The sequence below is a fragment of the Sander vitreus genome, chromosome 11 (assembly GCF_031162955.1).
Source record: "Sander vitreus isolate 19-12246 chromosome 11, sanVit1, whole genome shotgun sequence".
Lineage (NCBI taxonomy): Eukaryota > Metazoa > Chordata > Actinopteri > Perciformes > Percidae > Sander > Sander vitreus.
This window is the reverse complement of record NC_135865.1, coordinates 17,376,501-17,403,289: the sequence shown is the minus strand read 5'-3', so window position 1 is coordinate 17,403,289 and position 26,789 is coordinate 17,376,501. Positions and strand designations below refer to the sequence as shown.

The 26,789-nt window shown below is 40.1% G+C and overlaps 1 protein-coding gene across 4 annotated transcripts; it reads left to right on the top strand.

Moving 5' to 3' along the window:
• The first annotated feature begins 506 nt into the window (after positions 1-506).
• On the top strand, positions 507-26,418 carry mid1 (midline 1). 4 transcript variants are annotated; one of them, XM_078261982.1, is made up of 11 exons: positions 507-631; positions 14,630-15,351; positions 17,443-17,505; positions 20,804-20,899; positions 21,404-21,511; positions 22,604-22,752; positions 22,852-22,979; positions 23,601-23,744; positions 24,346-24,507; positions 24,597-24,804; positions 25,359-26,418. In XM_078261982.1, the coding sequence occupies exons 2-11, from the start codon at positions 14,686-14,688 to the stop codon at positions 25,705-25,707; spliced, it is 2,073 nt and encodes a 690-aa protein (XP_078118108.1). In that variant the 5' UTR covers positions 507-631; positions 14,630-14,685; the 3' UTR covers positions 25,708-26,418. The 4 variants fall into 4 exon arrangements, with proteins under 4 accessions (XP_078118108.1, XP_078118109.1, XP_078118107.1 ...); XM_078261983.1 differs by lacking the exon at positions 507-631 and adding an exon at positions 8,639-8,857; XM_078261981.1 differs by lacking the exon at positions 507-631 and adding an exon at positions 12,525-12,794.
• Positions 26,419-26,789: the final 371 nt, after the last annotated feature.

Genomic DNA, 26,789 nt, shown 5'->3' with positions numbered 1-26,789 from the left:
AATAGAAAGTTTTTTCTTTCTTTGCTGCTTTCTGCCTGCTGGCTGCTGTGGGTCCTTAAGCTTGATCCTTATTTCTCTCCGCCTGGAACTCAATAGAGCCGCCTGCGGTGACGAAGAAAAGCCCTTTATCCCTATTATCTGACACTGACTTACAGTATATCAGTACCAGGCCCAGACACACATTTTCACCCATTTTTCTTTCTCTTAGCTACACATAATGTGGAAAGCTACTCAGTAACAGTACCATTGGTAGTGCTAGTGATACTGGTGCAATTAAAGATTCCACAACTTTCTGTCTGATATTTATGGTAATGCATGGAGATAATGAGTCTTCCTTTATTATTCCATTCAATGTCAGCCTGCGCAAGGGTTAAGTACTCTTCTGGGGAGATTTCCATGCTCCTGTGTGAACCTGTAGAGCAGACGAGAAGCAAAGTGTGTGTCAGTGAGGTATGTGTGTGTACACACCCCAATGAAGGGGAGTGTATGTGCAGACAGAACACCTTCAACCTACTGTCTCCTGTCTGTTTTACCTCAGGGGAAGTACCAGCTGCCTAAAAGTCATACTCTGTATTAGCCTAGTATTTATTCACAAGGAGAGACACATACCATCGCAGCCATGGGGAAGCAGGTAAGATCTGATAAAGAAACAGTTAACGGCATTGGGTTAAGGGAGATTAATGAGGGTTAGGTTATATTTTTGTTTCTATTGCCCAGAGTAGCAACGCTAACTGTCTCAGACTGAGCAGTGGGACACTTGAGGGAATACTATCACTTTTGTGTTGTGTCAGAAAAAGTGTAAAGGTGACTGTGAGGACCTTAATACTTACCGATAAGGTTTCTGCTAAAGTTGAAGTCTTGAAATAGATTTAAATAATGTTATAGCATTACACATCAATCACTGCATGCCATCTATAATACTTGAATGCTGATTCCTCCTACATGTGAATCAACAACTGCAGTCAGCACAGTCAGGAATATATTAGAGACACACATGCACGAATGCACGAGTAAACAACCAGGTTGGTACAAGACGAAGCACTGCACTTTATGTGCTTCTCAGTGAGAAATTATATTTTAGAGGTGAGCCGGATAACAACAAGTTCAGTCTTGTGTGCACATGCATCACATCTGCTGACAGTTGAATATACTCATATCAGCTTCCTTATAAAACAACTGCTAGCAAATTATTGAACTGGCAAAAAAGTAACATTTCCTATCCACAGGGAACAATTTATTGTTATGCTTTTGTTGTCCAAGATTTTCCGTTTTATGTATTTTTACAAGAAAGCTTATGATTGTCAATGAGCGGCATTATTCTCCTCTTAACTTTTCTTTTGGTGAGAGCTAAAGCAATGCCATGTTGTTCTAAGAGAAAACAGTATGCGTAATTGTGCCAAATAACTGTGGATAGGGAACTCTGGTGAATTCATTTTGGCTTTCAGCACGTTCCCTTTTGCAAGCATCTGGTTCTGCTATTGCTCTGAAACGCCCTCCTTCCCTCTGTTTTAAGGGACTCAAAGTAAAGCATTTGTTCTTGATATTAATCTATTGTGCCTTTGGAATTGAATTATTTTTTCTTCAACCACCCTTTTTCACATTCTAAACTGGACAGAGAAGACAGTTCATTTTGAATGTATTATTACTATTTTTCAAAACTCACTCAAGCTCTGTTTCTTCAATCTGCATGCCAAATGATAAACACAACTGTCTCCATCAGGTCAGCGGTGCCAGCTCCACCAGCAGCTGTGACTTCTCTAGGTCTTCTTGTTGTGACAGGGAGAGAGCCAATGCTGGTTCAGTCTCATTGTGAGAGCCAACGAGTGTGGATAGAAATGGGGTACTTGTATATTGATGTGTGTGTGGAGTGGACTCACCACACTTTGCGGCTGAAGAGTATTCTTTTATCAACGATACCTCTGCAGGAAAAGTAAATGTTTAATCTATTTCAAATTCCAGAGAATGTGTGTCACAGGCCAACACTGAGGAATATGTCCTAGACTTGTCTTGAAGGAATGCTTTGTTGACATGTAGATGAAGTGAGGATATTTTAGTAGGGCCACACTGAGCCAAGGCTCACAGCAAAAGCAGAAAACTGATCAGTTTGACTGCCTCTTAACCTTAAGAGCGTCTGTAACACAGCAGAGACAGGCCTTTTTTGTATCTATGTGCTTAAAAGTTAAAAGTTTGTTTTGTAAAAAAAGTTTGTTTGTTTTCTTTGTAAAAACACTTGGTGATTGCTCCAACTGCAACAGTGACAACACTGTCAAAAGTGTCTTATGCTGAGCAGAGTGTTTCGAACACATTCCTTGGCCCGGATGCTGCCAACCCAGATCCAGAACAGCTGGGCTTCTGCCTTTGGCTCTGACAGTCTCCTCGGACACATGAACGCATCACAACACAGCAGATGTTCAGACCTCGTCCAGCCTTTCTTGGTATAGGAGTGTAGTGTGTAGTGACTCTATGACTGCAGGATGGAGCGGAACAGCATGGAGTTAAAGTAAAGATTTATACGTCCTAGATAAGATTAGTAGTGTCTTTAAATGCTAGTGCTACTAAAAAAAAGACTGTATATTTAGGCTTTGGGGGTTGGGTTTTAGGTGGAGTTAGCAGATGGAAGAGTGGTTGAGTGCTTCACTTGCACCATCTCTGATAAGATAAGTTCAGTGTTGTCGAGGGGAGATTCTTGATAAAGATGTGACACTTGTTTTCTACAGTAGATCCCTCAGAAGCTGGAAGCAATTACAGACTTCTCGAAGCAGCAAAGAATGTAGCAGGCGTTCACCGCACCCTTTTCAGAAGTATTCATGTTTTCAGGAAAAAATAAAAGCCAAGGCTTTCAGGCAACGGAGCTGTGGTGTGGACTAAACATAACACATGACCTTACATTCCCAAAAATTCCTTCACTGTGTGATTTCAATGAGAAAAACAGTGCAGCATTTCATTGTGTTGCTTTCAGCCACAAAGTATAACTGTTTTTCTCGGTAAATGATGTTTCCTTTGGACTTCATTTCTTTCTTTTCATGTGTTGTCAGAATTTTTATACTGTAACGTTATTTTAATCTTTCCATGAAAGCAGATAGTAAACCATAACTACAATTTCAGATGTACAGTATAATGGTATATCAATTTGAATGTTAATCAAGTGTCTTTAAGGCATTGCTCCTTAAGAAGACTTAAGTAGCTTTCTTTCATCCCTGAACTATCAAAATGTAAATCTGCATTTAAAAAATGTTAAGGTAAAATATGTTTTATACTAAATTCAGCCACACCAGTTACGTTCAGAGCTTTTAATTGTTTGCTACACCATATTACACAGGATAACTACATTGACAATTGATTCGGTTGTTGGCAAAACCATGAACACAGCACCAATCAAACAGCAGCATATATACTCAGAGGAAAGAATCAACTCCAGGTCAATGCTCACAACAGTCCTATATGTTCTGCCAGCTAATCACAACCCACACTAAATGCATGTAGACATTGACTGGCATCGCAGATATTGTATAAGCTTCAACATGCCTCTGTGATACATAGCTTTAATAATTGAAAGGGGGGACTTTTCTCTTGAATTGCACCTCAATGTTGAAGATAAATTACAGTTAGTGTTAATTGGCTTGGCACTAACATGCTCATTTATTTGCTTGATGTTTGGATTGATTGTGTGTTGCTCAGTTATGGGCAGGATGCCTTGGGGATGAAAGCAATTAAAATCTTGAACCTTTGCCATGGTGAGGACAGACTACGCTTTCATCTTATTTTTTTACTGGCAAAATGAGGAGTAGCTGTTGGACTATACTAGGAAAACAATCATTGCTGCTTAGATCTGTGTTCAAGAAGACTATCTTGATGCCAATGCATGTGCTAAATCAATCAGGCACGTGCTTTAATTGCAGTAATATGTTAGGGCTTAAGAAAACACAACATGATGAAGATATTCTGTTTGTGTTGCCTTGTTTGTGGTCTGTATCTGATGAGTGCCATTTAGTGAGCAGCAGAATAAAACATTTATTGTGAGGATGTATGGAGCTGTGTATTAAATGCAACCATGCAGCAGGGCCCTGGAGACTGATCCCATCTGTTCAGGGCCTGGTTGTGTAGTCAGAAACTCATCAAAAATGTGCTCCCCAAGGTTCATGCAACCCCCCCCCCCCTTTGTCTCTCCATTTGCTACATCTTTGTCTTTTTGCTGAAAGGGTGGGGAGCCAAGGGCAAGAGCTCAACCCCACAGAGGAGGGGGGGTTGATGGACCCGGACATTAATGGAGACAATATCCATGAAATGACACAGTGGAAGTGACGCTTCCTGGGCATGTTTTATGCTCGCGTTAGCAAACGGCTGGGGCTGGAGCAGGGTGGGGATCTCTAGCAATAAGGGAGGGAGTGTGGAAAGAGACTAGCCAGGATGCTACTGTATGTTTTGTTTAGTCTCTCATCCATGTGCTACTGATTGCTGAGCCATCAGTGGGAGTTGCATCTTCTCGCTGTGTTTTAGAGGATCCCGCTGGACAATAGCACGTAAGTCAGGCTAACTGCCTTTTGTTTAGCTGCTGAATTTAATTGAAAAGTTATGATGATGATTGATTGATTATGATATGATTTGTTTTAGTGAGCAATTCTGGTGAAGTGGTTTTGACCATATCCACTGTGTCCTCCTGCTGATTAAATATGACTCTTGTCCAGTATGAAGCTGTCTTCTTATGTTTCCATTTCTGTATGAGGTAGATTTGGACATCCTGAGATTACATACAGATTTCAGGATTTCTTTGTTCAGAATGCATACAAAATGAGTTTGCACTTGCTTGTGGCTGAGTACCAATATGAAGCACAACCTTCTAACATGATGATGATGATGTTAGCCTCCTCCCTGAGAGAAATCCTGTTTCTTTTTCACCCATCAAAGTTTATTTAACATTACATTTCACTGCCTTTTTTTCTTCCAACTTCTTATCTGCTCCTTCAGGAAGGCTTTTCTGGCCCTTTTCAGGTCTTTGTCCAATTAATACAGCTCAATGTGCCAACCGCCACTGCTTTAGGCAGCAAATGGCCTTATTTAGTGGGGATGAATATTCATTTGTTTTGAATAATTATTCTGACAGTGCTGTTACATATTGATAAGGGAATATATATATATATATATATATATATATATATATACAGTATAATTCAATTTTTTTTCTGGAAGTAATTTTAACTAGGATTACACCAAGAACTTTAACATATTTTACAAAAACATAAACAAGAAATATAATTGTTATTGTCCGCTTCCCAACCTCTTGACTGAATTAAATTGCGGCTTAGAGTCCTTTTTGTTTATCAAAAAGCTATGATGGAACAGTCAGTTTCTCTTTTGTCAAAGTTGATACATCATGACTCAGTAGAGGTCACATATTTGGATTGGAACAATACATTATATTTCTTTTGATTAGTGGAAGTTAAATTGATAATGAGGCACATAAATGCACAAAAGTATATATGTTTTTGGTCCATTTTCCAGGCTGAAAGCCACAGAAACTGTGTGTGTTAGCCTGGATCAAGGATCAGGTTGCATTTCCAGTGGGTGAAGTAGGAACAGTCGCTTAAACCGCATCCCAGACAAGTTTTCTTTTTTGGAATGGTTAAAACAGAAACAGACCTTTTTTTTTCCACTTAATGTTTATTGCAGTTCAGAAAAGAAGGAGTGACTTTGGATTGACCCGGGAGTGGGTAAAACCATTTTCACCTTTAGAAAACACTGGCCTCAAATGTCAGTGTGACTCCACAATCCATGTAGATGTCATGAGTTTTATGGCATTTTATTGCACTGAAATGAATCTTAGTGTGAGAGAATGAAGAGGCAAAGTCATTATTTCACATGCAATTTTTGGATATATAGCAATGTGCAGCCTTGAGCGGTGGCAGTAACACTGTCTTGTAGATTTTCTTGCTGTTATAAATTACTGGTGTTGGCATACATCTGAGGAATAATGTAGCATTGCTGTGTGTGTTTTACATAGGAAATGGATGTGTGTTATGCTGTTTACAAATCCATTAGTGTGTGGGTAATGTGTGCAGAATGAGTGAAAGTCATGCTTAATTTGTCTATTGTCTCTCCTTACTTGTCCGCTTAAGAGTTTAGTCGTGGTCACTGGAAGCAGAGTGACCCGTCTCAGCTATTGTTTCACCGCTTACAGTGTCTTTACACATTTCTTTTCCTTACAAAATGCAGCAGACTTCGGACTGGCATGGGATGTTGGAAGGAACTGGAGAGTGACAGACAGCAGTAGGCTTGACTGAGAAACAAACAAGCTGTGAAGAGAGAGCTGAAAAGTTTGCCAATGAAAAGATTAGAGTGGTATTTGGCTCGAGTGCCAAGATGCATCGTTGCTCTTGCCACACCGCCATGGCAACAGAAGCTTTATGCTTTGCCCCCAGTCCCCCCACTGAGTGTCCAGACTGTACCAAAGAGTCATTTAAAGATCTTCATGTCAACCCTAACGTTTAGCTATTTAGCAGTGTACATTGTAAATTACATTTTCATGAATTCAGCTGTTTAAAATAGACATTTGCTGTGTCAGCTTTGATTACTCATTTCCATATAGCTTAATTTTCTTTTTGAATAACATGTTAATGACTGAGCTGCATAAAGGTCTATTATAAATGTGCACGTAACCTCAGCTGAGAGTCTCTCCAAGGCCTATCCATCCCAGTGCTCCCATTTGTCATGCAGGGCACCTCTGTTCCCCGGTGACCAATCAGGAGTGCCTCCTTGGCTGCTAAAAGCGCCCCCCTCACCACCTCATCATCAGTTGTGATTGACAGCCTCCCACAGGAAGGAGGGGGGTTATTTACCTCCTTATGTTCTCATGGGACTAAGTTAATGATCCCAGCCAACAAAATAATACAAAGAGGGGAAAAGCCTGAGAAGTCGGCGCCTGGTTGAACCATTCGGAGCAGTTTTGGCTTCCTTTAGAGAGGATTAGAGAAGAAGAGGTTGTGCGAGGAGAATTTCAGAGATAGCGGTGAGGCAGACGAAGCAGAGCCTAGACAGAAAGTAGGAGCTAAAGGGACTCTTCTGAGGGAAGCCAATGTTTTTAGAAAAATCTTCCTGTGCTTTATTTCTGTAATCATCTGTCACCCGGACTATGGGCTGTCTAGTTGACTGACTAACAGACTGCGAGGTAAGGGATCATCTGTATTTCCAATGGGAGACTTCCAAAGTCCCCTTTAGGTCTCTTTGGCTTTGAAAAAGTTTCTGTGTGCTAAAGTCTGCATGCTTTTTCTTCTATATGCTTGAAATTCAGCAAATTATTCTTGGACTTATAGAAAATTGAAGATCGCAATGAAAACAAAATATCAGTGGTAATGCTTCAGCTATGGTCTGTTATTTCTTCTTCAATGAATTTCCTCTGCAACTGAATTAAACTGAATTTTTAGGCTGTATTGCACATTATGTACATACTGGCGTAAGCTTTGCATTTGCATTGCGTCTTATGCAATTACCAAGATGGTAATAGGTTTATGTTACGTCAAGTCATTATCTGCCTTAACATGCCTTCAAATCTAAATTGTTTTTGTTGCTCTCACATTTCTTTTCATACTTTGTTGAACCCTGCAGGCTAACCTGAAACACAATGAGTCCTGGCAAGTGTTATGGGTTACTACTAATCCAAATAAATCCATGCCTTATATGCTGTGGTTTCACCACATAACATAAACATTTGCTTTACACAGAGATACCATATCAAACACACTGACTTGATGTCGCTGACAAGGTCGTTTGAGGTCTCTAACTAAATACCTCAAACCTCAAATTAAATAGTGAATGCGGGCTCAGATCCAGAGCTGAGAAACGGATCAAACTTAATGTGATTTTGGATGCCCATCGTGTCAGCCAGCACATGTTGGTGTTGGAAACATATTCCACCTAGCCAAAGAGTGGTGAACAGATGCGAGCAATCTGAGACAACTTTCAACACTATAAGTCAACTGTCGCAAACCACAATACATTCCTGCGTGTTTTCATTTCAGTAAATGTATTCACATGGAAAAACAAAAGGGGTCGCTTTTAGCAATAATGTTGCTGAATGTAGGTTCCCAACTAAAGGTGGTTTGCTTGATCACCATCTGTGCTAATGCGCACGACAACTGCAAGCAGAATACGGTTGTGTGAGAAAAACAGTGGATTGTCTGTTATTATATCTGTGTTCATCCAACGTTAGCATGTGCACTGGGACATTGATTCAGACACAAAGCGTCACTGTCCTTCCTGTAGAGAATAATCATCATTGATTACTGTGTTTACTTATGCACTATTTAATTTGGCTGTATCGAATCTCATCTCATGAAACACATTTCCAGACAGCAGATTTTGCCTGAACAACAAATGTCATCACACCAATCATGCAAAAATCAAGAGACAACGTTTTATTATTTGCACTGAATGTTGTTTTGTTTTGTGTGCAGCTTCAGCTTTTTGGATGATGTTAAGTTGGGGATGACAAAAAAAGCTTTGTTGAGAGTTATGGCAACACTCCATACACTGGTAGCCTCCAGTGATAGACCAAACCAGCAGAAGTCCTGCCCCTTTCATGTGATTGGCCAATGCAACAATTTGCAGCCCACTGTGTTTAGATGGGATAGGTACAGTCTCTACAGTAAGAGCAGAGAAGAGGGTGCAAAGTTTCAATCCTCCTAGTTTTCAGTGGGCTTGGTGAACAGAGTTAAGGTCAGAAACTTACAGAGAATAGGAGAGACGAGTCACTCAATTCAAAGCTCAGACCACTGCACTGGATCAGCTTTGGCAGAGCCCAAATATCAACACCGACTGATATTAAAGGTGGCTCTTTCCTCGCTTGGATGTAATCATGTGGCGGGTAAGTCAGAGGGTCATTCTTATCTCACTCTGTGTTATATGTTACTGCGCATACCAAAATATAGAGTCATCTATCATCATTTTTTTCCAAGCCTTCGGGCAGAGTTTTCTGAGGTTGTTTGGCCTTGTGTTCACAGATTCCTTCATGTGAATGAAAAACTGTGAATAATTCTTGAGGGATAAAATGACTAAGTGAGAAGGCTGAGGGGAATTTTGTTATTCAAAAACATCAAAGAGAGTGGGAGTAAGTGGAATAGTTTTCCAATGTCAAAGCACCTATTCTGTGTACACTTTGTAGAATTTCTTCAAATACTGTACATGCATCTGTGCAGGCTCTATCTAAAAGGATATAATATAATTTGTTGAGCAATCACTTGAGTGTACCTTGAATATTATTTCTGGGTTTCCTTTTCCTTTTCCCAGTCATCATAAACGTTTTTTATTACCTTTACTCAAACAGAGAGATCGTCTGCAGCACAGGGGGAGAAAAACCCAGCCTTTCATCCATAATCTGGTAGCCTCATGACCTACAGAATACATGTTTTTCCACTGATAAGATAAAAGATACTGACTTTTCTCCCCTGCTACATCCATATATGCTCTGGCAATACATCTGAACACAGTTTGTGACAGGCCTACATGCATGGGAGTCATTTTACATGAAGCTAACAAAGAGTAAACTGGGGCATTGCTGTTGGGTCTATGGTTTTCCTTATTAATTAGTAACTTATCTTGTTCCAGTGAGGAGGAATGTTAGACATCTTCCCAGAGTGCGCTGCCTTTGATCACTAGTGTGACAAATAGATATCAAGCTGTCACCATTGCAACACATGTGGAGGTATTTATAAAGAACAGTTGCATTGGTTTTAAGTCTACGTTAAGATAAGATTTACGAGAGGGCAATTTTTTTGTATTATTATTATTATTATTATTGTTGTTGTTGTTGTAATTAGTTTTCTTGTAGACTTAGCATACATATAAAATGAGTACAATTAGACATAGCAATTTTTTTTAAATTATAGTTATTTTTGAAATATAACTGCAAAAATGTCATCATGTAATTTTGGCATTTTGTATAATCGTTAAATGTAAGAAATCTCTGAGTAAGGACAGATATACGTGTTTGCTGTAAATTATAAATCAGCCACACGATGTCACTCTTTGAATGTCTTCCCTGGCAAATAAAACATCATTCTTGTTGTGTGACGTTACAAATCGCTTATCCACACACGAGGTAAGACAGATACATATGCTGTTAACTGATTTGTGCGTTTTGATGTTAACGAACTACATCCGAACGATAGTTTTGGGCTTAGTAAGACATTTCTTTTATGCGGACTAATGAGCAGCAGGCTGCAGCCGCATGCTTGGAAAGTCACATTCTGTAAAGTTCCTGTGGTTGTGGAAAGGATGCGGTGTTTTCCCGCCGATCCCACCTGCTAAGTCTCGGAGAGGAAATGAGAGTTTGGTGCAGTTTGTGATGCTAACCAGTATGACCGGTACAGCACGAACTGACAGTAAGCGCACAGAGAAACAAAAGCAAGAGGAAAAAAAACAACTTGTTCAGCTGACCTTTAGACATCTATATCAAGTTCTCAGTCTGTATGGAACTCAATATTGCGAACTCAATTGTATGTCTTCTAACATCAGTTTGCCATGAGCGCACACATGACAGTCATAATTCTCATTCCTGTTAGCCAGATGAGTTATAAATACAGTAGCCTAAATGTTTTTGTAATTAAGTTGCCCTTCACAATCCGCCTTTAATAATCAGTAATAATGGATGTTGGTCAGGGCAAGGCTTCATGCAGCTAATCTCGGTAATGTGTGCAGCTGCAGATCAGGTAGATTTGTCAGTCCAATCAGCTGGCTTGTGCTGCCACAGCTGTAAATTACATTAGGCCTGAGTGGGCTGCTGCTGAGCTGGCTGCTTTAGGGAGCAGCAACAGGCTGCACATTGGTCACAGCCACGCTGTGAAGACACGATTACAGATAAATATGTTAGGTGTCTGCCCCAGGAAAGAAGACAAAGAGCAATCACTCTCTCAGCTGCTGAATACATGGCTCAGAGCCATCATTAAAGGTGATAAAACACCATAACCAAAAGGATTAGAAAGTGCTTGAGCAGGAAATTGTCTTCCTATCTGAGACAATGTAATTGTTTCATCTCTAAATGAGCCATTACTTCCTAATCAAATAAAACTCCAAATGTTAAGTTGGTGCTCAAGTTCATCAAAGAGCCACACAGTTAGGAGCATATGTAGTAGTTTGGTTCCCAAAAGGAGGACATTTACACATTCCACGCATTATTCATCAAACTATAGCAAACTTGGTTGTCATATTGGTATGTGTTTTGTGATTGCTTTTTTTGAGAAATAGATTTCATATGATATTCTGGGTATTATATACCATAATATAGCTTTTGTGATTCTTCTGTCTTAAAGGGTGCATTGTAGTTCTGAGGTAACCTGATTCATGCCTCTGAGTGCAATAAAAGTCATATTGCAAAAGCATATCAATGCCCTGTCTATCTATATTAAGGTATTCTGAAAGCAGTATACATTGATCGTGTGAGTAAATTGTGTTTGAATGTTGAAACGGGAGCAATCAGAAGAGAGGCAGAGTTTTTTTTTAAACAAACTCCTTTATTTTGGATTCCCCTCAAATGTGTGTGCTCAGTTTCAAGTCCTTTTGCTGAACTCATGGTACTAAAATCCATCCCAGTTGGAGACCGTATAAAGAGAAACCTTGGGAATGCTTGTCACATTCCCATGTGCATATCCCCAGCAATGCAGCTCACACCCACCGCTTTGTCGAAACTTTAGCGTCTCTTTAATATTTACAGTGTGTATCTGTCTGTCAGAGAAGATAGCCACTCTGGGGACTCTCTTTGAATGACAGGATAATTGAAATGCAGCACAGCGGGGTGTGTCTGGAAATAGTGGCACATGGTAAGCAGATGGTACACAGTTGGCCCACATGGGCCAACTGGGACAGAGGTGTACGTAGCAGATGATGTTTCGTGGTGTCTTTCTTCATTTGCAGTCCTATTTGTGAGAGAGTATGCTTAGCAACTTTCAGTTGTTGCTGTCAGCAGGTTGAGAGATAGACATAGTTTTGGATATGTTGTTTTGAATTGTGGCACTCCTGAGGTGTATTACACATACTACATAGTACAACACAGACTGGAGACACAGATAACAGTCTGTGATGTAATTTGCTTCTTCCACGTCACCTTGTGTTTTGAATACTGAGGGAGTCGCAGACCTCTGTCCCATGTTACAGAGGAGTCCTGCAGCCTCTCAGGCTGGCCCTCAGCTGTGTTTGTGTCTTCAGTGTTTCTCTTCGAATCCCTGGTGGCATAGCCAAGAAAAGTTCTAATCAACAGCATTGTGCTGCTAGAAGCTAGAGGGGTGGTCACACAAGGAAACCTGAAACTGATCCTGACGCTTTGAATTTCTGAATGGACAGAGCTGAGAGGACACTAACCTGCCTGTGAGGGCATGGGCTAGGGCTCTGCTTTCCTGATTTTGCCTCCCTCTCTCTCTCTCTCTCTCTCTCTCTCTCTCTCTCTCTCTCTCTCTCTCTCTCACACACACTGTTGTCTGCTCTCTCTCTCTCTCTCTCTCTCTCTCTCTCTCTCTCTACTTCCAGTACTGGCTAGCGCTCCAGCTGTAGGTGGAGCTGGCTTTCCTGGAATTGTCGGGCAACTTTTCCTGTTGTGCTTTCTACCTCTTGCTCAATCTCTTCCTAATGACAGCTCTGCTGCAGGATTACTGTGGCTGTGAAGACTTGTGCCAACTGGATGCCAATATCTACAGCATGCTGGGGTTTATAGCTGGTGCATTTGTTGATGTTAATATGTTTTCATGATTTAGGTCAGAAGTTTTCCTTCAGCAGAAATGTCTCGGCATTGCAAAGTGGGGCGGAATCCATCGGTGGGTATAGTAAACTGTGTATGAATGGAGAGAGCTTTCAGGAGTGCCTGATGTACTTGGGGGCTGTAATACAGTTTGCAGTGGCTCTTTGCCACAGTGTTGTTTTACAAGCTTTCTGGGTATTTTATACCACAGACGATGACATCAGAGGATTAGCGTCTTTGCATTGTGTTTGTCATACAAAGCTCTTTATTCATTTTTGTATTGAGGACAGCCTGGTTGAAGCAACAGCTTAACCTGTTTGACGAGACCTGTGCTAGTTGAGTAGCCGCTATATTGTAGCTGATAGCTTTGCTGTGATGTTGTCTCGTGTGTTAAAGTAACAACATGTCAAACAAATGGCTAAAAAGTAAGGCATGCAATTGTGTAGTTTCATGTGCCACAGTTTGGTTACTCTGTAGCAATTCGTTTGGTTTAAGGCTAATTATAGATGCATGAATTCATTAATAATCATTCACTGCAAACTATCTGAAATTTAAAAAGAACATGTTAATGATAAAATACCAACTTTCAAACAAAATCTGTGCCAGAAAGCTTGATGTTTAGCATAAAGGGATTTGCATAGTGTAGAGGTTGTGTTTAATCCTCTGCAAAACTCGCCGCTTTGTCTTTAAAGAACAAAATAGCAAAGAAACAAAGGCCCACAGATGCATCACAGTCAGAGAAGACAAGTGCAACAATCGCCTCTTGTACAGTGCAGTGGGATAGCTGCCTGTCTGTGAAGATTTGAATAGAATGGAAAGAACAAACCCAGGTCTGTAGCTCAGAGGTAATTGCTGTATCCTCACAACTTCAAAAGGCTACTTGTGCCCGACTGTCCTGATAATGAGCTTTTGCCTTCTTCACACATAATGAGTGGAGGTAGAGAGTTCACATAGAGAGACGCTGTGAGCACAGTGTGTCCACTCGCAGCTGGGGTGTCTGACTGGCCCTGAACAAAGGCTTAGTGTCTGTATGATAGCGTGGAGCCCCAGCCATCAGCAAGAAGGCCAATACACTTCTGCTTGGCTGAGCTGTCAGTCCTCACTGGCCTGCTTGCCTTCCGACTACAGTGTAGAGAGGAATACATGGGGATAGGCTAGACTATTCCTCTGCCAAATTAAAATGAGCTGCATTCTTGAACTTGTTAGTTCAGACCATACAGAAGTCTGAAATATGTATAATAATCAGACTAATATCTTTTGTTTGAGTATTCTCCTACTTGCTGGATTTACCTTCTCAATTTGCTTCTTTTCCATAATCAGATATCTCTTACAAATATTTACATAGTGTAATATTTATTTTCATGTTTTCATATTCAGTTTGCAGGGGAAATTAAATGAAACTCAAGACAGGGCTGGGTAATTTTGTTTTTTTTATCATAAGTACTTATGATAATAAAACAAAATATGCATGATCTTTTTATTTAAAAATGTTTTCAAGTAAATGTCACATCCAAACCTGGACAAGGATTATTTTCATTAATCTTTAAATTGTTTTCTTGATGAATCATTTGGTCTATAGAATCTTAGAAAATAGTAACAATAGTTAGAATTTCCTAAAGCCAAAGGTGATGCCTTCGAATACCTTGTTTTGTCTGACCAGCAGTCCAAAATCCAATATATAATCAATTGACTAGTACATTAGATAAAGTAAAGCTGAAAATCCTTACAGTTTACAAGCTGAAACAAAGAAGTGTTTGGGATTTTTGCTTGAAAAATAAGTGATCATGATAATAGTTGCAGATTAAAGGCAACTCATTACCTTCTATTGAAGGAGTGTTTACAACCTCCCACAGTTTAACTCTTTTCATAGCTATCACCAATGTCTAATTAATTTCTCTGTCATCCTTACAGATAGCTGATCAGCTTCCCTGGATTTCGCTGACGACCTCACTTTGTTTTGCCTGAAGATGGAAACGCTGGAGTCGGAACTGACCTGCCCAATCTGTCTGGAGCTCTTTGAGGACCCGCTGCTTTTGCCCTGTGCTCACAGCCTTTGTTTCAACTGTGCCCATCGTATCCTGGTCTCACACTGCACGCCCAGCGAGCCAATTCAGTCCATCAGCGCATTTCAGTGTCCAACCTGTCGCTATGTCATCACCCTCAACCAGAGGGGCCTAGAGGGACTCAAACGCAACGTTACATTACAGAACATCATTGACCGCTATCAGAAGGCTTCTCTAAGCGGACCTAATTCTCCTAACGAGACTCGGCGCGAGCGAGACGTCCTCGACAGCATAGCCATGACTTCCCCCAGGGACCGGGTGCAGTGTCAGTTTTGTGAGCAGGACCCTCCACAGGACGCTGTGAAGACCTGCGTCACCTGTGAGGTGTCGTACTGTGATGAATGTCTTAAGGCCACCCACCCCAACAAGAAGCCGTTCACGGGCCACCGTTTGATCGAGCCCTTGATGGACTCCCATCTGCGAGGGCTTATGTGTCTGGAGCACGAGGATGAGAAGGTCAACATGTACTGTGTAACAGATGAACAGTTGATCTGTGCATTGTGTAAGCTGGTTGGCCGACACCGGGACCACCACGTGGCAGCCCTCGGTGACCGATTTGACAAACTCAAGGTATGAAATGATCTGTAGTTAGAGGAATGCTTGGAGATTTATAATGCACTACAGAAAACTTTCCCACAGAATTCAAAGCTAATTTCTGTATATATATATTTTTAAACCCCTTAACATCGGCTACAGTGTCACAGTATGACAGGTACACAAGCTATTGATAACTCAAACTTTCAAAGTGAGCTTTTGAGAGGTTTGAGTTTAGTGATGTAGAAAGGTGTGCAGGCACTATAAACTATAAACCAGTTCATCAGGAAATTATAAAAAGTTGCGATGATAATGTTTTTGTCTTAACTTCTTAACATTCTCAGTCTCATGTACTGTAACATTGGTCAGTAGTTGCTTTTCACTGTGACTTAGCTGAACCATTATTTTTTAGGGTTGGTTTTCAACTGCTGGTTCCATTTTGGATCCGGTTCCTGGTCCAAGTGAATTTGATACTGGATTTGGATTTGATAAAATGCTTTCGAACCCCTACCTCTTCTAGTTTGTTAAATATGTAATAAATCAGACCCCTCTGTGAAGAGCAATTATGCAGATAATGCAGATAATCTGCACCTTACAAATAAGTACTTTAACTTAAAGTACAAATAAGTTAATATTGCATAATGTTATGGCAAGTGAAAGGCATATTATTGTAAATCAAATGTGAAGCAAGCATTATCTTTAAGGAAATCTACAGTGGCACTTCACAGACAGTATACTGTAAACTTCCTATGATAAACAATATGAAATAACTAACGCTACAAAATGACTTCCTTACTCAACTCAATTTTACAGTAATGTGTGGTAATAGTCTATATTTTTCTCATTGTCAACAAATACCATGAAGAAAAAAAACAACCATTACTTGATCCTTCTAACAAGTCTTTGCCTGATATAGCTTATTCGGCTGTTCCATAGACCTCCATTGTTGTTCAAAAACACATAAATGAGCCACACCATTGCATAGATTGCATTACATGGACAATATAATTTATTTTGAGTCAATCCCATAGTCAAACCATCCTCCTTCCGTGAATACTTGCTAGTGTAACAGATCCATGGCTGAAAACAGTCCCTGCCAAAGACGCTATTTTCTTCTGTTTGAGTAACATTTGCTAAAAACGACAGTGCCCAGTTGTTTAAGGGAGGAATCTTGACTTCTTTTTTTTTTTTAAATGAAACTATATATTCATGACTTGCTGTTAAAGATAAGCATATTTAACATGGGCTTGGGGCTTGATTTTGGGATTTGTTTATAATAAAAAAAAATGTAATATTGCCAGCCTTTTACTTTAAGACCAGATGTATCATAAACCTTAGACAAATAGTATAAATGAAGTGAGTTGGAGTGGTTGTTTCTCTCTTGACAAGTCTCAAGTGTAATAACACCCAATGCGAGAGACTGCTTTCACAGTTTTTAGGTTAAGTGGAAGTGCTCACTTTCAGCAGATGGGCCGATATCAATTAGGCATGAGAAGATGCTGTTACCTGGAGCATAATAGGTGGCATAGCATAAAGGTTGCTCTTTCATTATAGACGTCAATCTGCTTCTATCATAAGATTGAGAATTTGGCTTAACGGGTTAGTGCTTTGTCAACACACAATGTTGGTCTCTATCATGTCTCCAGCAACCTCAGGGGATCATTTTATAGTCCACAACAAGGCAATCGTGCAGCAGAGAGATTTATTGTGAACCTTTGACATGGAAATAACAAGTTAGCTTTGAGCTAATAATTAAAAATATTTACTATTTTAGTTTAGGACTATGTCTTTAGCTCAATTGTAGTATTGATCTTTTCAGTTCTGTAAAAGTTCATCCAAAAGTGTATCCTGAGAACTGCATGGCATCCACTGCATGAAATAAAAATGAGGGTCTGCTGCTTTGTTTTCACAAACACTCACAGTGTCCATGCATTACTCACAAAAGGGGTGGTTTACTGTTTCACAAGTAACACTCGAAACCCTTTTGTGTGCCCGTTCCTGTCTTTCACAATGCTTGGTCATAGTGGAACTGGGATGCAAGCTATCTTTTGCAACATGTTTGGCAAGAAAGGTCAGAGGACCAGCCTTAACCTGTCTCCTTTGTTTGATCATACTGTCATTGTGCAGAAATCCCCTGGCCGCTTTCTCTATGTGGTGGGGCGTGGTCATTCACACCAGGAGGCAGACCAGGTGATCAGCATCATTTCTTTAATTCCACATTCAGGGACAGATTTGGAAAAACCTAGACATGTATGTTGCTTTCCAAAGGCTCTATCCTTTGAAAACCAACAGAATTGCTGGTCAGACACATAGTAATGAGGCATGGTAGTGTAGCCATGTTGGTTATTAAAGATGCACTATGAGTTCCTGCATGGTTTCAGCGCGATTTCATTTTTGTCTCAAATCGTAGGCATCTCTCCTTGATCCGCTAGCTGCCTGTCCCCTGAATACACTGTGAAAAAACCCGGTCTCGGGAGACAACATAGGGGTCGTAAACGTCAAACAAACACTAGAGGCACAAGATGGTTGAGGGAGGGGGTGGGGGGTTAGTGACAGTCAGTTAGTCATGACAGTTACGGAAACATGGGGGGAGGGGCGAGCTTGCTCTGTTTTGTTTGAAATTTACTGACCATGCAGGAACTCATAGTGCACCTTTAATGTGACAAATGTAGTATACTGCTTTATGTTTTATTCTTCAGTGTAGTCGTATTGTTCTTAATCTTTCAATAGGCAGATTCTTCAAGTGGTTAAAGACAATATGGTGTCGGATTTAGAGTAGAGTCCTTTATCCTTTATCTTCTTAAAAACTTACTAGCTATGATCTGTTTTTTCTCCTTTATAATATCCTCAGTTGATTGATGCAATTTTATGATGCGATATATTCTACCACTTCATGCATTTATTTGTCAGTGTATCCTGTTGACTGATATAACATGCACTTAGCTGCATTGTTAGAAGCCTCAAGTGACAGAAGAAAAACAGCAATTCCCATCTCAGAGAGAAATTGTTCTTTTCTCGTGGACCCAGGAGGTGTGCAGCTGAGCTTGCTCATAGTTGCCGGTTTTCCCAAACACATGTTTACAGCCACAGTGCCTCACATTTCTCAGAAATTCCCACAGAAGGGGATGTTGTGACATTAGCGTGAGTGTGTGTGTACATGTGTGTGCAAGCAGGCATGTATAATGCAGTAATTCCTTCAGTCTGGTTTTGGTCATTATGTGACATGATCCTGCTCTGCCAATTTATTTCTATTTAGGGTCATAGGAGTGGTTGGAGTATAATCCCAACATGCAATGGGGTAAAGGTAGAAGAACCTTTTGGCCATGTTCAGGAACAAAAACCCACATTGCCAGTTTGTTTTCTGCTGAAAGGCAGATTATGTAAAATAAAACATGTATATAATAAATATAATTATATAATTATAATATCATAAAATAATAAGTTTCATAGCGTTGTGTATTCCACTTTATAAAGAGGTATTGAAAAACATACAGTATGAGTTATATATAGTACATAACTGACAAGTATTTTAATAACAGGCCAGACATTTTGACATGTTATACTGTAGGTAAAGCACAGGTGTTACTAATAACATTAACTATGTCTCTGTTGTATTTAAGTATCTCAGTAAGGCATGTCAGTCTGACACAATACCAGGAGCCTGAAACTAAAGCAGCTAAATGGAATTCAGCTATCGTTAATTTTATTACATGGGTTTTTTTTTTTCTACTGTGACATGTCCTACATAGCCTAACAATAGAGAATATACACTAAAAGTTTTGATTAGTAATATTTGTAAAACAGACCCATATTGGAAATTATAATCAGAAGAGAAAACGCAGCAGGTCAAACAATGAATATACTGTACCCATAATATACTGTTAATAAAAAATACTAATTGGGCCTGTAATGAAGTGCATGTAGAGTGTTGAGTTCACAGATACTAGATAATAGTGTATATTTGTACACTAGAATACCTCACAATGATATGTGTTTCTGATTCAATGAAAGCTTACACAGTCCTCAAACAAAGTTAAAACCACGCATGTGTAACTGGGCTTGTGGTGTTCACAGGATAAAGTGCCAGAATCTGGATACAACTTCTAATGTTGACACAGGATAAAACTCCCAAGTCCTGTCAGTGTTCTCTCTGGACTGTGAAAGGAAGGAAGAGAGACTGGCCAAAGCAAAGGTGTGGGACCAGAAGCATTCACATGCAAAAGGAAGCTGCTATTCTTTCCTCTCATCAGCTTGAAATGACTCTCGGAAAGAGACCTCCATTAGAAAGAGCTGTCTAAACACACAGAGAGTATTAATGTTGCAGGAGAAGTTGTATTTTAGGCGCATCGAGAAATACAGTACACTAAAATGTCTCTCAGGCTTTTCCGCCTTTTCCATTTGCTCTCCCTTTCTCTGTTTGGCTTCATGTGATCCTTTTCATATTCAACCAACAACATTGTCGGGGGAGAGTTTAAACCGTACACATTTGGCTATATTCAACATCGGTTTGGTTAATATGTTTCATGTGTCCATTTTAAAAGTTTGAACTCACCTCACCTGTACCATCAACATCAGCATCTGAAAAGGCTTTCATCACCTTCTCTTTCATATAAATAAATCATATTTGTGAGAGCGGTAAAATAAAGCCTCTGCTATTTTAGTACACAGTGAGGCTCCCACCTTATGAAATCATAATGTGAGACGTCTAAGCTGAAGGTCTACCCACTACAGGCCTCTCTTAACAGATTGTTCTCTTCTATTGGCTTTTTTTGAAGGGAAAAGTTTTATGTTTGTACTTCAATATATGGAGATAAATTGAATATTGAACCCATCTTGTATTTTATACCATTTACAATGCAAATTTCATTCTTTTGTTTTTATCTGATTCAGTTGAAAACCTGGGCTTCTTACAGCATCCTACAAGACTAATAATTTAGATTTTGCCTTTGTTAGTGTGTGCAATTAAAACACCTGTCAATACATGTTTGATTTGCAGCATTTTCCCACACCTCTGTTTTTGGTGGGACTACACTTTTGTAATTAATCAATCATTCATCTTACAATAATACTTTACAATCAGAAGATGTGTTGTACTACCACAGCACACAGTCATTATGCTACCCAGTTACAGTAAGAGATTAAGCTTGAAACATAAGCCTTTGATCTGAGTCAGTGATTAACACAGCCGGGGTTTAGTTGTCCAAATCACTGGCAGATGCTCGGCTTAGCTCCGTAGCCTCAGCAGGCAGTATGATGGGATCTCTGGCACACAGGGTGGACTGCGGGCTCTACACTGATCGAAACCCAAATGTGGCCAGTCATATCCAGTGGCAGCCTTGTGTGCCCTCTCCTGTGCCCATTACACTCCAGCCACACAGTCCTTATGTTCCCATTCACCTATCTCTCCTCCAAGATTTATTCCGCTGTTTACAGTTTGATGAGTGTGGCAGTGTGTAATGAAATACTCATTTTCAATTTTGTTTTGCAGCAAGCTTTGGATTCCAACCTCAGCAGCCTAATCAAGAGGACCAGTGAGTTGGAAAGTCTGATGGGCAAACTCATCCAAACCTGCCAACATGTGGAGGTGAGGTTTGTTTATCTTTTACCTTTCAGGTGTGGGCTCCTTGCTACTGTGGCATAGCATGGGCAACTCATTTAATGATTAACACAGTGATGAATTACTGTATCTGAGAGGGGCTTTTCAACACGTCAACAAGATTAAGGGCTCATTAGTCTATAGTAAATAATTTCTGCAATATGCATACAGTTTGCTGCAAATTTAGCATTTTCAGAGCCAATGTTTAGGCCAAATATGTATGCAAGGACTTGGAAATAAACACATAAAGTAGATAGTTATGTGTTTCCTCAAAAAGCATATCAAATAAAGCAATCAAATATTGTGTACATGTTCATTGCAATGACTGTGATCATGCATTTGTTTGGGATAAAAAAGACACACTGTGCACAAGGTTAATGTATTTGAAAGAGCATTTAATCAAGTGGACCTGCAGTTGTGCAGCAAAACATTTTGTCAAAGTAAATGATTTACAAAAACACTGTCTCTTATTTGTCCATCTGTCCTATCTAGGTAAACGCGTCGCGACAAGAAAACAAGCTGCTGGAGGAGTGTGACCAGCTGATTAATATCATACAGCAGCGGAGACAAATCATAGCTACCAAGATAAAGGAGGGCAAGGTACTGTTCGTCACCTTTTGTGTCTTGATAACCTTTGTTTTGTTTATCACCTTGTGCGTGTTGATAACCTTGCTTTCCAACACAGCTGATAAGCTAGCATACAACACCTGAGCATGTTGTTCTTTATCAGAATACAGCAGTAACAAATTCACTGTTGTTGGATGACAAAAACTCTTCAAAATGTGACTCTTTGAGATGAGACTATGTCACCTTTGAAAACATCAATAAGACATTTTTCTTCTTACATATAAACACAGTAAAACACGCTTTTACTAGTTCAGTAGGCCTAGGTTCAGTAGGTTCAAACATAGGCCTACAATGCATTGATGGTTCAGAGAAAGCTTTCTGACATCTCAGCTGATTTAAAATCGCTCATCCTCTTTTTCTGACCTTAAAGCTCAGACGGGGGGCTGGTGACAACATGTCCTCAGATCTGTTTGGATGAATTCTTTTGTGTGATTTTGTACACTCGTTAAAGCTACTTGCACTGAAATACTCACCGTACTGCCGAGTTTACTGATGTGTTTTGTCTTCAGTATCAGGAGAACTTCTGGCACAGAATCCATGCAATAAATGTGCGTGTTCTGTGCCTCTTGAATCGTTTCCCTTTCTTTTCCCATGTTTGATGCCATTAGAGAGGCAGTGGCATGCTGTGCCCTGCTCAGTGTCAAAGTAAGATCACCCCTGCTTCCTGTGATGGCCCTCTCTGGAGGAGGACTCTTTCCTTCCTCACCCCGTGCCTCGTGTCAGGTTCTGAGGTTGCTTTCAACCACTAAGCCAATAAGGCACAGATGCGGGACAGGAGGGTCTGGTTACTATGGCAGTGTTATGAGGGATGTTTCATACATACACCTCTCGTGCCAGGACAGCTTTTAAAACAGGTTGAAGCTCACAGTGTTGTGGATATTACACAACTGAAAAATCTAATTGTCAAAGGTGTAAATCAGATTTTCCCCAGTTAGGATTTTTCTAATTGGTGAGGTAAAATCAAATCTAGCATCTGGCAGGTTGGTGCCTCATACAGTAAGTAGTACATCGGTTGGTTATTTACCAAGCTTTTCATCTATCAACATGTCCTTTTGTTCTGCCCAGTCTGTGCGGCTGAGGAAACTAGCCCAGCAGATAGCCAGCTGCAAGCAGTGCATCGAGAGGTCCTCCTCCCTCATCACGCAGGCCAACCAAACTCTCAAGGAGACAGACCACACTCGCTTCCTCCAAACGGCTAAAAGCACCTGTGAGAGGTGAGGGAACAACAAAAGCCAACACTATCAACAAACAACAGTGTGGTGTATATGGTGTATAAAACCGTCATCATCTAATAATATACTTCTTTATTACAGAGTTTCTATGGCAACAGCTTCCTCTCAAATTCTGTTACCAGAAATGAACCTGAATGATACCTTTGATACTTTTGCGTTGGACTTCACCAGGGAGAAGAAAATGCTTGAAAGCTTAGATTACCTCACAGGTGAGCAGGGTATTGCAATTTAAGCCCAATATTATTTATGTTTTGGCACGAAGCCTATCTGTTAATTAATATAATCTAGTGCTTGCTCAGTATATACTGCCAGATGAATTAAGTTACTCTACAGCTTTTGGGCAGTTTTTCACTCGCACTCTAATAGTTCTTCAAACTAGATAATTTACGTTCCTTTTATCCAAACAGGGAATTTTAAACTATCCTCACCTTATTCTTCAATTATAGATTCATACAATTTAAAGGCTTTGGCATGGACAGAAGCAGAGACTTTTATTTCAACGATGTGCCTCTTAGCGACAGAAAACAAAAAAGCTCACAAGTGTAAGGCTACAGCTAAGCTTTATTTTCGGCTGAATACAGGTTTGATTGTTTATGCTCAGCGCCTATTGTGCAGGGTGAATTTAACTCTGCATGGGGTCTGTAGCTATAATAGCTGGGGGTACTGCAACCGAGTTTAATTACACGTCAGAATAAAAAGACACAAATGGATGGTGCTATTTACTACCACTGGTCTCTGCAACATATTGTGATTTTTGTGTGCATATTAGAATCCACTCAGCTTTCATTAACGTCTCAGAAAAACATTTGTCTTTTGTTTTCTGATTGCAGCACCAAATCCACCAGTAATCCGTGAGGAATTATGTACAGCTTCATACGACACGATCACAGTTCACTGGACATCAGATGACGAATTCTCTGTTGTATCATATGAACTTCAGTATGCCATCTTTACCAGCCAATCTAATGTTGTCAGTAAGTCTATATGCAGGTCTCTGGTGGGAGTGCAGTGTAATGTTTGTGGTGGGAAACATGACAATGATGGAGGGATTTGAAAGCGGTTTCACTCAAGGACTTTAAATTCTTTGGGGGCTACGTTACACTATCCAAACATAATATTGTCTTGTATTGTATTAGCAGGAGTGGAGTGCTCTGTCCTGGCTCTTATGGGTAATGAGATGTTACCTATATACACTGCAATTTTTGCAGTGAGGGATGGGGGGGAAAATAACAGCTCAGTCAGACTGGATTTACATCTAGATGAACCTCATGAGCTCGATATTATCTCGGGGTTGAAATGAGCAGCTGACTGATTAAATTGATTGCTCTAACAAGGTCACAACATGCTCGATCAAGCAATTTATTCTCATCTGCCTCTGTGCTCAAGCACACTCGGATGAATGGTAATTTGACTATAGAGTCAAAAATTGTAGCTATAGATTGAAATGCTGCATATAATTATTTATTGTCCCACTTCTTAATTTCCAGCAATGAACCAGGGGCTAATTGAACATGCTTTTTCATGATCAATTGGTTTGTACTTTGTCAGTGACTCTCTTGTCTGTCTGGGCTGCAGGTTTGTGCAACTCTGCTGACAGCTGGATGATTGTACCAAACATAAAGCAAAATCACTACACTGTGCACGGGCTTCAGTGTGGCACCAAGTACATTTTCATACTGAAGGCCATAAATCAGGCTGGAAACCGCAGCAGTGAACCAGGGAAACTCAAGACCAACAGTTTGTCAAGAATTTTTCTATAATTCATTTCCAATTAGAATTGTATTGCATCTTATAGAAACCAGCATTTAACATGCCCTTTCTTTAAGGTCAACCATTCAAGTTGGACCCAAAGTCAGCTCACCGGAAGCTGAGGTTGTCCCATGACAACCTGACTGTGGAGAGGGACGAGACGTCATCCAAGAAGAGCCACAGTCAGGACCGCTTCTCCAGCCACAGCAGCTACGGTGTCACAGGAAATGTCTACATCGACAGCGGCCGCCATTACTGGGAAGCTCTGATAGGAGGAAGCACATGGTAAACATTTACCTGTTTCCCTCTTGGGATGGCAGTGTGTATCCATGGTTTGGTCCACCACTTTGGTCCAGACTGAAATATGTCAAGGGGTTATTGGAGAATTGGAAGGATTGCCGTGATATTTTGTAAATGGCAAAAAGTAAAATCTGCAAACTATTCTTTGGTCCCTTAATGTTTTTTTTTTTTTATTTACTTTCTGTTGCCGTGCAACTATTTGATCATTCAGATCTAACAGTAAGCAGCGTTTCCTATCAAGTCTCCTGTTTGGTACAAGAAAGATTTTTTTTTTCTTTTTTTAACTTAATATTCATGGTCCCCAGAGGATGAATGCTAGTAACTTTGGTAACCCCCCTGAATTTTGCTATAGTGCTATCATGAGTTTGACATTTTGTTGTTTTGGGTAAACTATCTTGACAACTATTGGATGTATTTCCATGAAATCTGGTGCACACATTCATGTTCCCCACAGAATGAATTGTAATAACTTAGAATGCTAGAAATGTACTTGTATTTATGAAATCTCACAGTTTGTTTTTCTCCATTTGGGCATGCAGGTTTGCAGTGGGCATTGCATACAAGTCGGCACCGAAACAAGAGTGGGTTGGCAAAAACTCTGCGTCCTGGGTACTGTCTCGATGCAACAACTCGTGGGTGGTGCGTCACAACAGTAAGGAGTTGCCCATCGAGCCTTCCCCGCACCTGCGTCGTCTCGGAGTGCTGTTGGACTATGACTCTGGATCTCTGTCTTTCTACGACGCTGTCGGCTCTCAGCACTTGCATACATTTGATGTTGCCTTTGCTCAGCCAGTCTGCCCCGTGTTCAATGTCTGGAACAGGTGTTTAACAGTCCTCACTGGACTGCCCATCCCAGATCACTTAGATGGGACAGACTACAACAACTGACAAAACCTGTCCTGCTTGATTTGCTTTGTGTACACAAAAAGAGACCAGACTGCCTGCACCACATTGACTGTGATGTCCACATACTGTTGACAAAATAAAAACAGTAACCGAACGAGATGCAAATAATAGCCCAGGTGTACATTCCTAATCAAGCCTTTGTTGAAATTCATTAGAATTATTTAAGGAATGATTTACAAGCTTCTGTAGATGTATTTCTTTGCTTTGCATATACGGTATATGTACATTACACTGCTGAATGGTTCTAAGGGTTTGCTTACAGTTTGAAATTACTTTTCAAATAAGCGCCAGAATTTTTTTTTTATGTCTAAGTCATATTACACATTTTCCCATTCATGTGTGAAAGTGTATGACAGGGTGACGAGCAGACTCTCTTGACTCTGATGTTTATGGAAGGTTGTATTATTGTTTATTTTAAATGTAATGTTTTTGAACGTTTTTTTTTAAGTCATAGCACTTTGAGAAGTATGAGTCACTATACAATGTATTCCGAAGCCGTGTAATAAAAATGTTTCCTTGTCATTGTTTTGTTAGGAAAAAGCACATAAATAAATCACATAACAAAAATGTTTCACATGTGAAATCAGTCAATTCAGCCATTTTTAAATATTTATTATCTGTAAATGCGCAAGTGCAGTTCAATCACATTTAGGTTTCTCTCTGACAAGATTTAATAAAAGTGACTTCATTTGATTACCTGTGTGATTTGTCCTTTTTTTTAAGACATACGGCGTGCTAAAAATGTGTCTCAGTAGGATGATAATTTAATACGCTGTACACTTGTTGTTTACACTCATTTATACTTGATCTCTTACTATAGCTTGAACGAGCTCTCACAACACAACAGTGAAAAGAAAACGAGGCCAACACCATCATAGAGAAAAGTGGCAGTCTTGCTTTACACTCTAACCCACACTGAGCCAAATACAACTGTTGACAAGATTTGCTCTGACATCTCTTTTTGTTCTGGAGTAACATGGCTTGAATTCTGCAGCATCCCCTTTCAACTAAAGTAGACAAGTGATAAAAAGAAAGAAAAAATCTGAACTCTGTGTGACCTCCCC

Coding starts and splice junctions, on each gene's coding strand:
- mid1 (XM_078261982.1), top strand. CDS start 14,686: ATGGAAACGCTGGAGTCGGAACTGACCTGCCCAATCTGTCTGGAGCTC. Junction 23,745..24,345: donor CAGCCAATCTAATGTTGTCA/GTAAGTCTATAT, acceptor TCTGGGCTGCAG/GTTTGTGCAACTCTGCTGAC. Junction 24,805..25,358: donor CTGATAGGAGGAAGCACATG/GTAAACATTTAC, acceptor TTGGGCATGCAG/GTTTGCAGTGGGCATTGCAT.